General features: G+C 37.5%; 3 protein-coding genes across 4 annotated transcripts in view; 1 reads left to right on the top strand and 2 right to left on the bottom strand.

Moving 5' to 3' along the window:
* Positions 1-273, bottom strand: part of chst11 (carbohydrate (chondroitin 4) sulfotransferase 11) — a 64,091-nt gene extending 63,818 nt beyond the window's left edge. The window contains exon 1 of one of the 2 annotated variants that reach the window (XM_055190715.2): positions 32-273. In XM_055190715.2, the coding sequence (XP_055046690.1) occupies positions 32-134 (103 nt within the window). In that variant the 5' untranslated portion in view covers positions 135-273. Of the gene's footprint in view, positions 1-16 lie in introns of both variants that reach the window. The other variant, XM_055190714.2, reaches the window with a different exon arrangement.
* A 2,480-nt stretch (positions 274-2,753) lies between these two features.
* nfyba (nuclear transcription factor Y, beta a) lies at positions 2,754-6,755 on the top strand. The gene is made up of 7 exons (XM_055190730.2): positions 2,754-2,876; positions 3,848-3,941; positions 4,044-4,177; positions 5,315-5,512; positions 5,786-5,864; positions 6,085-6,164; positions 6,275-6,755. Exons 1-7 carry the CDS (start codon positions 2,790-2,792, stop codon positions 6,305-6,307), a joined length of 705 nt encoding a protein of 234 aa, XP_055046705.1. The 5' UTR covers positions 2,754-2,789; the 3' UTR covers positions 6,308-6,755.
* Positions 6,756-7,295: 540 nt separating this feature from the next.
* hcfc2 (host cell factor C2) lies at positions 7,296-14,579 on the bottom strand. The gene is made up of 14 exons (XM_055190729.2): positions 14,279-14,579; positions 13,937-14,085; positions 13,635-13,795; positions 13,347-13,555; positions 13,175-13,259; positions 12,922-13,028; positions 12,541-12,768; positions 12,247-12,450; positions 12,057-12,127; positions 11,831-11,939; positions 9,381-9,523; positions 9,109-9,294; positions 8,739-9,030; positions 7,296-8,536 (listed from the first exon to the last, which is right to left on the bottom strand). Exons 1-14 carry the CDS (start codon positions 14,436-14,438, stop codon positions 8,457-8,459), a joined length of 2,184 nt encoding a protein of 727 aa, XP_055046704.2. The 5' UTR covers positions 14,439-14,579; the 3' UTR covers positions 7,296-8,456.

Genomic DNA, 14,579 nt, shown 5'->3' on the forward strand with positions numbered 1-14,579 from the left:
CCTCACGGAGTCCTACCTGGTTGAAACATACTTTGGAAGTAGAAGATGACCAGAATAAAAGATCCTAAACAAGTGGCCAGCACCATCCGGCAGATCCTACTCATCCTCATGAGGTCCAGTAAGGTCTGTTTCATGGCTGGGCACGGAGAGACGGAGGGACGGAGGCTGGCTGCCGAGCCCCGTACCGCGGGTTTGTGTGTTTTGATACTGATGGTGTCTCTTCTCTTGGTGCTGCCGCCAGCGTCCGTGTCTCAACGAGTTCAGCGCAGCTCCCTGGAGTGCACTAGCTTCCCCCGCACACTACACTACTGGAGACTACATCGGTGAAAGCTCCGCCCACTTGCCGAGCTGTGGATGTGCGCGCCCGTGCTCCTTATATATAATATGGCAAATTGTGCTCTGCCATAAGGGCAACTACTCTATTAATAAGTGTGTGGCATGTAGCGATTGTTATTTTGTATGAGAACTGTATTGCCAAATAAAATCCATGTTCAGTATACTCCAAAATTTGATATTGTCCCCATATTTTCTTTCAGTATAACACAGATTTTACAAGACATAAATTAGCTCCAATTTTGAATAAATCTTTCTGTTATGTATTTGTATTTATTTAATAATAATGCTAATGCCAAATTACCATTGTTTTAACAATCATTTAATACAATAGATGGTTTCATCGGACGCACGTGCGCTGACGCCATACACGTCTCGATCCGAACTTTACTTCCGGTTTTGTTTTTTTAATAGTCTGATTATTTGCTAAACTGATCTCTTGAACAAATACCTCGTCGAAAATAACAAATGTTTTGGTTTCCTAGGTAATCTATGTGTTGTTTTTTTGCTTGTTATATAAATAAACTACGTTTAAAAAACTTTGTTGTTATTTATTATTAGCAGAGTTTACCGGAATTTACGTGCGGACTGCGACAGCCGCTTGTTTATGTTGTTACTGCTGAAACCGTCTATAATAGTATTTTGGTGCAAATTGTGGTAAACATGGTGATGTTTATTACAAAATTTAATTGGTAATTATAGATAAAAAAAACTCATTAAAGATGGGATTGCTAGCAAAAAATATATATTACTGTGATCAAATCTGGTTATTTTTGCTGTATAGAAATGTAAAAAAAAGCTATTTAAAAATATAAGTTAAATGTATATTGCTTGGGGTTAGTCATGTATTTTTATTGCAAAAGAACATGAATATACCAAATTAAAACTTACTAAGAAACAAAACCAGCATGGCTAAATAAATTTTAACCTGTTTTTACACAAAGAGAATCACATCACTCACAGAAATGACATTTGTTTTCCGAACACAAGAGATAATAGATGCAGAGAGAAAATGAAAAACAATGTTATTATTACTGAGATAAATGAACGATGCATGGTTGTTTCTACACTTTATTAGCTTTGGTATGTGCCAATAGTTTGTGGTAATTGCCTGAATTCAAATTGAAAATTAAGCCACCGTTTTTATAGATATAAAGTCCCGCAACATTATCTTCTCAATAAGCTAACTAATTTAATTATGTATTCATGGTCTGCAGCATTCAGTGCTGAGTGAGGCACAAATGTTTAAAATTCATGAGAGGTTTTGCATGCTGGACTGACTGATTAAAAGTACTTTCGAGGTGTCCATTCCCAAGAGGAAGTCTTCAGGGAATTAGTCAGGATTTACAAGGTCATGCTGTTGATGTCTTATAAGACTGTGAGGAGTTTTTAATGTACAGCTGAATGATCACACAAAAGCCAAATTACTACATACAAAGTTGGGTAAATGCAGTGATTTTTGCCAGCATCGTTTTCTAGATGATGTGGGTGCAAATGTGACTTTGTGCCAGTTTAAAGACAGCCAGGACATGCATAGGGTAAAAAGTGTTATACTTTTTATTTTGACAGTAATTGTTTTGTATATATGCTTTAATGTCACTTGAAGAAAATGCAGTGCCTGAAACACTATTCTTTTTTGTGCATTTAGGCCAGTGTTATTTCATTGTAATTATATTTTAATATTTAATTGCTGTAAACAAATAGTTTCAACTGGGGTTGTAGTTAAAAAAGTTCTTCAGGTTTGGTCTTCCAGGAAAAGAATTTAAGACCCCTGCAAGATGCACTTAATGGAAATGGCCATTTCTGGTTTCATTTACACAAATCATGTGTTACTTTAAACCTATTTGCATGTATCAAAGTGTTTTGCACAAATGAAACTAAAACTTTAAAGTCTAGTACCAGCAATGTTCTCCTGAGGTATAGCCTGTAATTATGAATGAGCTTTAATAGGAAAATTAGGCAAGATTAGGGAAAAGGGAAGTGTGTAAGTACAATTCCACTTATTTACATACAATGTATTTATATGCTAATTGTCCAAATATCCAAACATGGAAAATGAGTGAATCTCATCATCAAGCAAAATGAGAGGAACAGAATTTAAACACACCAGAAGAACAATAATTGTACAAAGGTGCTGAAGAAGGTCTATGGCCATGTTTTTAAACGTATACTATATAGCATTTATCCCTCATACATAATCATTATAAACCATTAGCATTTAGGAACATGATTTGCATTTTAGAAAAGGATGATTAAACAATATAAAAAGTAAGGTTTGGGTGATCTCTAGCTTCTACCTATACTTCATTTGAGGAAATAAAGGTACATTTAAGTGCTTTAAAACATTTGAATACATAACAAGATTCACAAGGCTTTTAAATATAAATACAAACTATCAACATACATTTATCTCCTATAATTCCCTTGTTACGGGACATCGCGCCCCCTGGCGTTCAATGGGCGCGCTTGCAGACGCGCGGGCACAAACTCTCTCGCGCGGGCACGTTTCCGTCCAATCAAGTTACAGCGCGAGCACCAGTCAGGTTCGTACTTGAGGCTTCGGCCAAAATGATTCGCTTCAGCGGTTATTCTTGTGTTAAACGGGTGGAATTTATCGTTACCGGCAGTTTTAGGTTGTTAGTGGGCCGAAAGAGCCGTTTAATGTGGGAAATGTTTAGGGATTTAATGTTTGAGGTTAATTTGAGGGAAAACACGGAGGCTACACACAGGCGAGGCCCTTAGGCAGATTCCCTACATTAAAGAAGTTGCAAGCTTATTTACAAAATAAACTTTCAATGTCTAGCATTACAGTTTGGTATTGTAGTATTTAAATGAGTCAAAAACGAACTTTTCTGCTGATAAATATCTGTGTTGTTGTTAGCATAAGCTGTAGTGCTAGCCTGCTAGTTGAGCATTACAACAAAGACTGCAATAGATACGCAGTGTGAAGATAACCTAATATGAATAATGTTTTATTTATATTATTTATTATTAAAATGTATTTGTGGCTATGTTTTTACACATTTATTTCGTATTTTTATAGTTGGGAATAATTTAATCTTATTTATAAACGTTATAGGCCTATTATGATGTAAGAGTTTAAATGTATTCAATTAGATGCACACCTTGAATGCTTTTTGTTTTTAGTTATTATTTATCAAAAATATTTAATATTATGTTTACCTTTTAATATACAGCAATAAGCATTTAACTATAGCACTTTACTAAAATCATTTTTTGGGCCAAAAATGTGTTCCCACATTAGGGGGGCGGTTTCCCGGACAGGGATTAGACTAGTCCCAGACTAAAATAAGTGTAAGAAGTATCCAAACTCATTAAATCAGCAGTGCCCTTAGTTTTGCCTCAAAATGCACACAAGTAATATTTTTAGTAAGGCATGTTTGTTAAAACTAATTATATTTCCTAATTAAACTAAGGCCTAGTCCTGGCTTAAGCTAATCCCTGTCCGGGAACCCACTCCTAAATGTCAGATGTGGTTGTTTTCTGTTCTTAGATGGACGGAGACAGCGGGACCACGGACGCTACTCAGTTAGGAATAACAGGAGAGTTTATGACTGGAGGGACATATGTCTTACAGACCCAGGATGGTAAAGACATGTGGTCATCATAGATCATTAACCTGTTTTGGGTAGGAAGCAAATGTGTGTACGGTTACTGTAATGCATTTATAACGTTTCGCACTTGTATAGATGATGGGGAAGAAAGTTTCAATGACCATGACGATGGAAACGGAGGGAAAGACCACTTCAGAGAGCAAGACATTTACCTCCCTATTGCCAATGTGGCTCGCATCATGAAGAATGCCATCCCGCAAACTGGAAAGGTAGTTCTGGGTGTTGTGTATGGTTGCTATTACAAATATCTTTCATTCTTTTAAAGTGAAAATCATAATTTCTCGTTGTTCAAATTAGTGTAAATATGTAACAGAGAATCACACGCACATACAGTCAAGTCAACACTTGGAGTTTGACAGTAGGGTCAATGACATGACGTTAATTATTTTGTGTCCGTATGGTTCATTTAAATGTAAAAGGGTTAAAATTTAAAAATAAATTTGCAGCTTGCTTACATTCTTTTTTTTAAGGAACCAAGTCTAATTTCTGATTTTATTTCATTTTGAAATAATTTTGGGGGATAATTGAAAAAATGTCAATGTGGTGTAAACAGTCTGTGTCAATTGGTGTAACTAGTACTTTTTTAAATTAAAATATAAATATATCCATAAAAAGTGGAATAAAATATAATCTAGTTTAGTGTAATATGATTTTTTTACATACATTTTTACATCATTTGTCAAAGATTATTTCGAAAATGGAGCTGCTTTCAGCATGTCCGGACAAATATTACAAAACGCATTAACATTTACATTTAGAAATAACTAATACAATTATATTTTTAAATGATTTTGTTTTGATGATTATGCTTACATGCCATCAAGGTGGATAAAATATTTAATATTTGCCATTCTTTGGCGCAATTGACGGTTACACCATTTGACATTTTCAGGTCATTCAGTCTCAACTTTCATAAAAATAGTAAAAATGTAATTTTTTATTGCATAACATTAGCATAAATACACTAAGCGCATCGAAATAAACCTGATGCATGCTTTTAAAACAAGTTTTTTTAAAAGATTTTTGAATTTCTTATCTTGCCAAACGGTTTTTGTCACTGACCCAGTAACAGAATTGACAGAGACTAATTCAGACAACATGAAAGCATGATTTTCAGCCATATAAGACAGATAAATACTACATGAATGTGACCTGTAACATCTTGTAATTCATGACAATAAAAACCAAATAATCAAAATAATATATGCATAATATATAAATTTGAAAAAAGCAGGAAATAATGGCTTTGAAGACCAAATTTACCTATGATATAATTATAATTACCCATATATTGTGTCTTATGTATGAGACGGACCTAAATAACATCTGTCTGTTATTTTAATCAGATTGCGAAAGATGCAAAGGAATGCGTTCAGGAGTGTGTGAGCGAGTTCATCAGCTTCATCACGTCCGAAGCCAGCGAACGATGCCATCAAGAGAAGCGCAAGACCATAAACGGAGAGGACATCCTGTTTGCAATGTCCACGCTGGGGTTCGATATGTATGTGGAGCCCCTTAAACTCTATCTACAGAAGTTCAGAGAGGCAATGTTATCCATACACGCATCAAAATCACACTTTTGCCTTATTTGTAACAGCTTGAATCAAGTGTATCTTCTTGGCCAATTAAAACAGATTAGTATGATTGTTAAACTCATTCAAAGTCTAAAAACATTATTGACTTCAAATGCGGGCAAGAAAAAATTTGCTTAGAAGGAAACAAATCAACTTCACTTATGAAACCGTGTTCACAATAGATCAAAATCACATTATTTGTGACATCATGAATATCAGTCAAACATTTTTTGCTTTTTCAAGGCAATGAAGGGTGAAAAAGGCATCACTTCAGTAACAGGCGCAGAGGGCCTTGGAGAAGAGCTCACGGAGGATAGTTTCAGTAAGTGCAAACTCGTGTAACGTCTAGATTTCTTTTTAGAAATGTACATGTATTTGCAAGAGAGTAAAGCGGTTCAAAGCTTGAAACTTCTTGGCAAGTTCCACGTTCAGATTGAAAGTTAAAAGTAATGTCATGAAAGCATAGATCATACAGCTATTAGACTTGGGAGGCCTGCCACCATAAATTAATGTAAAGTCTTTTTACACTTTTTGATGTATAGCTGGTCAGCTTCCAGCAGGATTGATCACTGCAGATGGTCAGCAGCAGAATGTGATGGTGTACACCACCTCCTACCAGCAGGTAAGAAAATATATGAATTGATATAAATGAGAAACATGGCACTGCTCCAAACGGTAAAAGCAAGCCAATTATGCTGGTTACTTAAAAGTTTATTTTCTCTTCTGCTGTAGATCCCTGGTGTTCAACAGATACAATTCACATGACTTAAGGAGTGGACCTTGTCCATTGGCCTGTCCAGATACAAACTAATCTCATTTGCAAAGTTTTCGGGTCAGTGCTGGAAGACCAAGAGGTGCCTGGTTACCATAGCAGGGGAAAAAGTGCCTGTTGCCAGAGTTCCTGATTTGTACATTCACGTTAGACATGTCTTGGTAATTTTATTCAGTATTATATTCAGGCCAATTTGTATTCGTAGGTTTGCTGAATGTCATTTGGTGCAGGCCACACTAAATTATGAGTCATTATTTGTTCCTTGTATTTAATCATTTTTAGAGTTTGGGAAGGGGCAGTGGGGAAACATGAAGGCCAGATGGACAATTTACATCTTTGACGTTGAGAGTTACGGAGATTCTCATTTAATGTCTGTTTGAACCTCATGTGATTTGTCATTGTAATGCTGAATCTTTTCTTAATAAACATGTTTGGATGTTGTGACAGATTTTTAAAACATGACAGTAGATCTTGTTTTCGTAAACACACCGAAGAATTTTAAGTAAAATTGATGTGATCAAAAGTACACTTTGCAGAATCTGGAACATGCTGAAAATTTTGTAAAAAGAGGAATTTAGAATATTAAGCTTTGTTTTTAATTTAGTCCTGCTCAAAACAAAGAAACAGTCATTGATTATGTAGGTAACACAGTGCAGTAAAAATCAGGTGTATGTAAACTTTTGAACTGGGTTATTTTTGAGAAATTCAGTCTCACAAACATTCTGTAAACCTTTTAAATGTGAAATAACTTGTTTAGGGCAGGACTAAATTAAAAACAAACCTTCATTTTCAATTTTTTTAACACTTCTTAGATTCTGCAAGGTGTATGGAAACTTGATCGCAACTGTATTTTTACATGCTATCATAGATTTTAACAATGTTTTTATTTTAACCGTGTTTCAACAGTAAACTTTATTGCAATACTAAGCAAATTCGGGCAAACAAACAAAAAGCCATTAATGGGAATGGGTGCTGAAAATGTGAAAAATGCACTGTATTTGAGCAAAACATTGTGGAACAAACATATAAAAATAATAAATGACAAACTCAAACTGGGTTTGAAGTGAGTGGTGCATTCAAACCGGCAAATACAATACCTGAAAAACATGGTGAAACACACAAATGATGCTAAAATGGCATTCAGAATAGAAAACTTGGTAAACAAAAGCTTTGTTATAAAATGGCACAAAGTGTTAATCAGTGTAGCTACCTAATAGCTGTAGTTTTCTAGAATAGTGGCATGGTATAAGAACAAGACAAATGTAAACTATACTCGAAAGTCCTTTTTAGATTGGATTATAGTAGTTAAATTGAAGTATATATTGCGAAAGTTGCTGTGTATAATTAACACCGTGAATATTTAACTCCATAAAGGATACACATTCCTCATTCAGCATACGTTGTAATTATGTACAATTTTAAGGCACAGGAAAAGATATTTTCCAGCGATGATGATGATATAGTGTGTCCTGGTAAGCAGGGCTTTATATATATATATAACAAGGCTAGGAAGCATTGAGGATGTTGTCGTTAAAACTCAGTGGTTTTCAAACTGGGAGCCGGGTCCCCCCAGTTTTATGACACTTTATGAAATACATTAATTTATCGTGAATTCTGTGTAATTAAACCTAAAAAAATAAGGCTACGACCGAAAGCACTACTTTTTTGTATAATTTAATGTTTTTTTTTATTTATTAAAATGTTGAGTTTTAGAACAGCGGTACACAAGGGGGGCCGCACACTGAAAAAGTTTGGGAACCTTTAAACTACTGCCAATTAAGCTTTTTTAAGTACACTGGTATATTTTTAGTTATGTCCAACGTGCATTTTTACATGTGGGGAAGTGGCTTTTCTTCCGAGATAAGAAACTCGCAGAAACCAGATTTGGGATTTAAAGACATACCTGTGCTGCCTGCCTATAAACTGATCCCACGAAAAAAGTAAAATATGTACAACAATGAACTTAAAAATATATAAAAAAGTGTTAATTTACATTTTACATTGAAGGTCCATTTGTTATGATACACAGACGGGCAAACTGATGTGAGGTAAGATCTGGTTCAGTCATCCGAGGTTATTGAGAGTGCAATACAATGCTGAAGTTTTTGCTGTGAGTCAGGCATAACCATTAGGAGTAAGAGTTCACTTGCAGGTGGTATCAGGCTCTGCCAATGGAGAACCAGAGTCTGGCTGCGTCGCTGAGGATTTGAGTTTACTCACATCTGTAGGGTAAAAGATCCAGTTGTTAACATTGTATTGTGTTATTTACATGGTATTATAAAATACAACAGAGAACATAATCAAAACTGCCAAAAATTTTCTTCACAGGCCAGTAAAAGACCTCTCAACATCTTGGCCTGCATTGACTTTCAATAAGTAACATCTTTAAATACAATATATAGATCACATAAAATGCACACATGCCTTGCAGCCATCGAATCTGAGTGGCCGGACCGTAGCCCTGTTCGTTCTTGGCAGCGATGCGGAAGACGACGGCGGGCCGTGCTGAGCAGTCGATGTGTGCGTTGCTTAGATGGGCTTCGCTGACTGTACATGACGTCTTTGTACCGCGATAGATTCGGATGAAGGCCAGCTCACCGGGTCGCTCTGCACTGTTTCCTTTACTCTTTCTCACAGCTAAGTACATGGAGTACTCCAGGATTTTCCCAGACAGAGAGGTAGGAGGTTCCCAGGTGATATGAACGGAGTCAGTATCCTAAGAAAGGATGATGAGAAGAAATGATGACAGTGTCTAATGGTTTTCAAAATAATGTATAGTAAGGAAATAATGTACCTTGGTGATTCTGACAGCAGATGGTGCCCCTGGGAATCCAGGCTGGCAGGTCTTAAACTCACTGACGGGGCTGAAGTCACCCAGACCACTGCTGTTTAGACCAGCCACCCTAAGCCTGTACGTGACTCCCGAGGCCAATTCCTGTTTCACACGACCTGTAAAGCTATGAGGACCAGGCAGCTTCCACTATAAGAGAGAAACGTGACAATAAAGGTGAGCTAGTGATGTAAAACACAAATTGTGTTAGTGAAAGAACGCAATCGTGGACGGACCTCACTGTCAGCAGAGTTTTGACTGGATAGGGTAGATGCCAAGTCACCAGACTCAGAAGGCAGGAAGTAGTGTGTAACCTCACAAAACAGTGTTTTTAAAACACCTACATCAAACCACACAGACTCATCTGTATTCTCAGCCTCTGTGAATCAAAATATAAAGAATAAGAGAGAAGCAAAAGATATACCAGAGCCTGTCAAATGCAAACAATTAGGGAAAAAGAAATGTAGCAATTTTATTCAGTCATTCCACCAAAACAGCTGTGCATGTGGCGGGAGTGGCTGCATAGGAGTATTAGCCTGGTTTTAAAATAAGAGTTTACGTATATTAAGCTAGCATGTCAGATGGACATGTGCTTTTAGAGAAAGATTTGGATGTGTCACTCATCGACAAGTCCGTTAAAAAACTAGTGCATCATCTTCCCACAATCGAGGTACAGGCGTCAATGGCTCACAGTGTGTGTGACCACAAAGTGCGTATATGTGCGTTCTTAGATAAACAGGATGTGCCATTCACTTTGCCGCAGCCAGATGCAATTTCCATATGATCAATAACCTATCTAACGCACACTCCTCTTACAGTGCGCAGTGGCGGAGTCAGATGGGTATCCGAGGTGGCATCCGACTGGCCACTCCCACCAATAATTGATGCGTTTACTTTTTGTTTTTTTATTTAAAAAACAAATATTAAGAGAATGTTAACGTATGTATAATGAAGCCGAAAGAGTGTGTGGTATTTGTCTTTCTGCGAACTGAATAGGCTGAGATGGCCTTTCTTTCTTCTGTTTTTACAACAAAACTCCTTGTTTTATTCTTGAAGTGATCTATTTACTATATGATGATTAGATTAATTGGACTGCAGCCTTGAACTTGAAAATGCTTGAAAATGCCTTAATACTTAAATGAGTTTATGTTTGCGTCTTTATGAACTTAAACTGACAAATACACACATGTCAAAAGTATCATAGTAAACAACTAGTTATGTCTTAATAAACAGTCTCTGTCAGAAAGAAGAGAAAATCACTCACTGCTCCTGGCTGACTACTGTATCTGTGTAACAAAGATGAATCAATATTTAATTTAAAACAGTGACAACTATGTATTGTTATTTTTTATTTAATAGGGATTTTATATTTTGCTGAGGAAAATTTTCAGTCAGAAGTGCCAAGCAAACATTGTAAATGGGCCACTCTCTCCCATCAAGTATGTGCTCTGGTGCTGAGATACACAATTAACTCTTTCTCCGCCATTGACGAGTTAACCTCTTAAAAAAAAGCAACCCCACTCTAGCCCAAACCTTGAAAAGACCTACTTTCACTAAAATGGCTATTTTTACTAAACAATTTAGACTATAAGCATAACTAAGACACTTTGAGCTTCATTTTCCATGTTTCAAAATTATTTGCAGTTCAAAATTAAAAAAGTTAAGAGAGGCTAAAGTACATTGGAATGAAACTTTTTGCATAACTAAAAAAACTTAATGATAAATATGTGTGTGAAACCTAGAAATGCAACGATCCCAAAGCCACAAGTTATGTTTCACGTTTGAGGTCAATAGGCCCAAAAATGTATAGTGACGTCACAATATTTGACAGTGCTGTTTGGATATTATGTATTATACTCCCCCCTACTTTTAAAAACAAAGTTTGAACACGGGTTTGTGTTTACCAGAACCTAAAGTGTAATTTTATATACAGTGTTACAACGTAAATAGTCCTCAGATTGTATATTATATTGTATTACAAGATGTTCATGCAAAATCTGATGTAAACAATAGACTATATCTCTATATTTCATGAATTATACGCATTTGTGGACAAAAATGGTCATTGAATGTTATCTATTAGATGGTTTTTATGGGTTATTCACACATCTGAAACAGACTGGATTCAACTCGCGATCGATCATTATATCAACACAAAGGTAAGAAGTCCCTTTATATTTTACATGTTGTCATCTGGACTTCTGTAACAAAATACTACATTTATGATGCTAGAGCATCTGGATCTCAAAACAGAGACCATACACTGATGCTAAACCCGTAGACCTTTTAAACGAAGTATAGTAATGTTAATATTATTAATGTTTGTAGACAGTAGGCTATATAGATATTATTAGCAGCGTTAAAAAAACTCACATCATCCCGCCCACAAATAAGTGCGCGTCGAGAGGTTAACATGTCAATTAAGAGAAAACGCTTCCTTGCCAATCACGAGTTTTTCCGGCAATCTAAATTTACGCTATTATCCAACAGGTGGTGCTCTTACCAAACCGGGAAGCAGCCCTTTTGTCTGTGTACACTGGCGGGGAAAGAGTTAATCTTGAAATTAAAGTTAAAATCTGTTCACCTTTCCATTGTTGATTTTGCTCATGACCAGATCTATGTACTTGATACACAGTATGAAAAAACCAAAGACAGTAATATGAGAGAAAAAACATTCATATTATACCAGACTGTGTTGTAGGTGGGACATCAGAAGCAGGGCTTGCTTCTTTTCTGTTTTTGTCTCCTGCCGGTCGGATGTCTTCATCAGTTTCTTTAGCCCTCCGAAGCTTTTCCTGAATTAAAAAAGAAAAAGAAGGATAGACGTGTGCTTAGCTCTCCTACGCAACTTAGACAATTGTTCTCTTTTTTGTAAACATTTTGATTAAACTAAAACCATGAAGAAATTACACCTGTAACGAACAGTCCTTCTCTCCTGCAACCTTGGAATCTCCACTTCCAGTGTTTTTTAATGGCTGGGAATCTGAAAAGATGAAAGGGAAATGAAGTGAGTGTCCATGTAAATAAGGAACATCTAATGCATGTGTATTTATGTAGTCTCATGTAGCCAGATCTATGAGGCATGACAAGTAATAAGCGAACCTTTTTGTGTAGCTTCCTTCCCATCTGCTGAATCTAGTGGAGGAGTCGGTGTTGAAGGAGCTTTAGTGGATGGTGAACGAGGAGAAGTGACAGACTGCACCTGAAGCAAATAACATTCGGCTGCAAGCAGGGGGCGCCAGGCAACATGTAACATATTAATTGTAGACTTCACAAGGAACACAGCACCAGGAGTGGAAGGCCTCTCTACCCCAAAAAGCAAAAATACATCAGCACACACTATAGTCTGTAAATGTATTTATTCACAAACATCAGCTTTGTTGTCCCGTCTCTCACCTGTCTCCAGGTACCACATATCTTTGCAGCACACCTGGAAGTTATTGCACTTGCTGTATCCATCTCGCCCGCTCCAGATGTACAGACGAGAGCCGACGGTTGACGCACAGTGTCCGGCTCGTGCTTTCGGACAATGCGCTTTGCTTTCTTCCTCTTCCAACAAATGCACACCTAAACCTGATTCGTTGTGATGTTCTTCTGAAGTCATGTTTTGCCATGTCAGCGTGTCTAAAGTAAGCAAAACATTGCTTATTAATGAGCTACTACAAAGACTTTACATGATTTAAATACAAGTAAAGCTTTAGATATAAAGGCTTATGCATAAATTTATTATTTCTAATGTTCTCATGTTGCATTAATAGAATGTGGGACGAGTCGTACCGAGGTTTAGAATGGAAAGAGAGTTGGTGCAAACCCATTTGACTCCATCGGTAGCGAGAATGTCCTGTGCTTCTTCAACAGGAACCCAACCTCCAAACACATATAACCTATAACATCAAAGAAAGATGATGAGAAGATGTGGGAGGAGACTATCTATCTAATACCTGAATATCCATCCTCACGCTGTCATAAGTCTCATTATTGAGAGGGGGGATGGTGTCAATGTAAACGTAGGACTACTAAATGTCATTACTTGTTTTCAATCACATTAGAGGTGTGCAGACTTCTGGGTAATGGAAGTTCCCCTCGGGTTGGAGGTAAAGTCCAGGTCATAGTTTCTGAAAACATTTTGTGAGAAAGAACAACTGACTTTATCTAAACAAATACATAAACAGATAAAAGATAGGAGAGAAAATAGGACTTACCAATGTCCAGCTGCCACAAGTCGTTTAATCTATGGCCACACATGCCCCCGAAAACGAACAGCTTTGGGCTGCTGCCACCCGTGCCCGTGTACACCACCGAGCTATGGGATTCTCTGGCTGATGGACCTCCACCTTTGGTTTCTGGAATGTTCCAGCCTTTCACCCCGGACTGGGCCTGTAGCTCGAGTTCATAAAAGTCATCCAGGTATCTGCGGAAACGACGGAAATTCGCGTGAGCAAATGCAGTCACGCCTTTCGCAATAAAACCAAGCAAATCAACAGGCTTACCGTGGTACATTTCCATTCGGGTCTTCACTGTCATTGGCCATTCCACCTAAAAGGTAGCACTTGTTGGCATGGAGACTGAAGCTGTGACCAATCCGTGGACACGGAGGTGGACCGTTCCTCGGTGGGCGGGGCTTCAGTTTCTTCCATAGCCAACGACTAGCCTGAGACAGAACCAGAGTTATCAAAAAACGTATGTACTGTTTCATTTAAATATAAAGAAATAAGTACGTTTATTATTTAACTGCTTCTCAACTGAGAGAAATGTGTATGGAATGTAAAATGCAAAGAGATCCAACACTCACCTGCAATTCATACAGACTGTTTGTATATTGGCCAAATTCAACCATGCCCCCAAACACCAAGATTCGTGTGCCTTCACAAGCAAAACCATGGGCAGCACAGCCAGGTGGGATATCACCTCGCACTGCTGGCAGGAACCATTGCCTCGTCACTGAAATGCAAACAAATATAACTAAAACAAATAAAGCTAATGAGGGAAACGTGCAAAATCACGCACGTTGTGTATGTATTTCGTGATGCAGTTAAGCAATGCATGCTCTATGCAAATCGTTGAGGTATAAGCATTGGCTGTAATGTTTTTTAGGACTATATGGTATCGATATAACTATATTCCAGTGTCCTACCAGTGTTATAAACATGTAGGTTGGTCGCTATCCCCTCGTTTCCACCTCCAAACACAACCAGCAGCTCTCGGATGGCTATTGCCCGATGGCCGTGCCTCGCCCGGGGAACGGGGCCGGTGTAAGACTTCACCCTTTTCCATAAAGGGCCTTTGTTCACCATAATGGGTTATTTGTGTTTTTTGTCATAAAACTTTTTAATGGCACTATTACATTACAGAAAAGACGGATTTGCACCCGTACAGTTAGCAACGCTTCTCCAGGAGTAAACATCCGCCTGTGATTGGCCGTGCGCTGTCACGTG

The sequence above is a fragment of the Misgurnus anguillicaudatus genome, chromosome 1, assembly GCF_027580225.2.
Source record: "Misgurnus anguillicaudatus chromosome 1, ASM2758022v2, whole genome shotgun sequence".
NCBI lineage: Eukaryota > Metazoa > Chordata > Actinopteri > Cypriniformes > Cobitidae > Misgurnus > Misgurnus anguillicaudatus.

Coding starts and splice junctions, on each gene's coding strand:
- nfyba (XM_055190730.2), top strand. CDS start 2,790: ATGGGCGCGCTTGCAGACGCGCGGGCACAAACTCTCTCGCGCGGGCAC. Junction 5,513..5,785: donor ATCTACAGAAGTTCAGAGAG/GCAATGTTATCC, acceptor TGCTTTTTCAAG/GCAATGAAGGGTGAAAAAGG. Junction 5,865..6,084: donor GCTCACGGAGGATAGTTTCA/GTAAGTGCAAAC, acceptor TTTGATGTATAG/CTGGTCAGCTTCCAGCAGGA.
- hcfc2 (XM_055190729.2), bottom strand. CDS start 14,438: ATGGTGAACAAAGGCCCTTTATGGAAAAGGGTGAAGTCTTACACCGGC. Junction 14,086..14,278: donor CCTACATGTTTATAACACTG/GTAGGACACTGG, acceptor TTTGCATTTCAG/TGACGAGGCAATGGTTCCTG. Junction 11,940..12,056: donor AGAAGGACTGTTCGTTACAG/GTGTAATTTCTT, acceptor TTTTTAATTCAG/GAAAAGCTTCGGAGGGCTAA.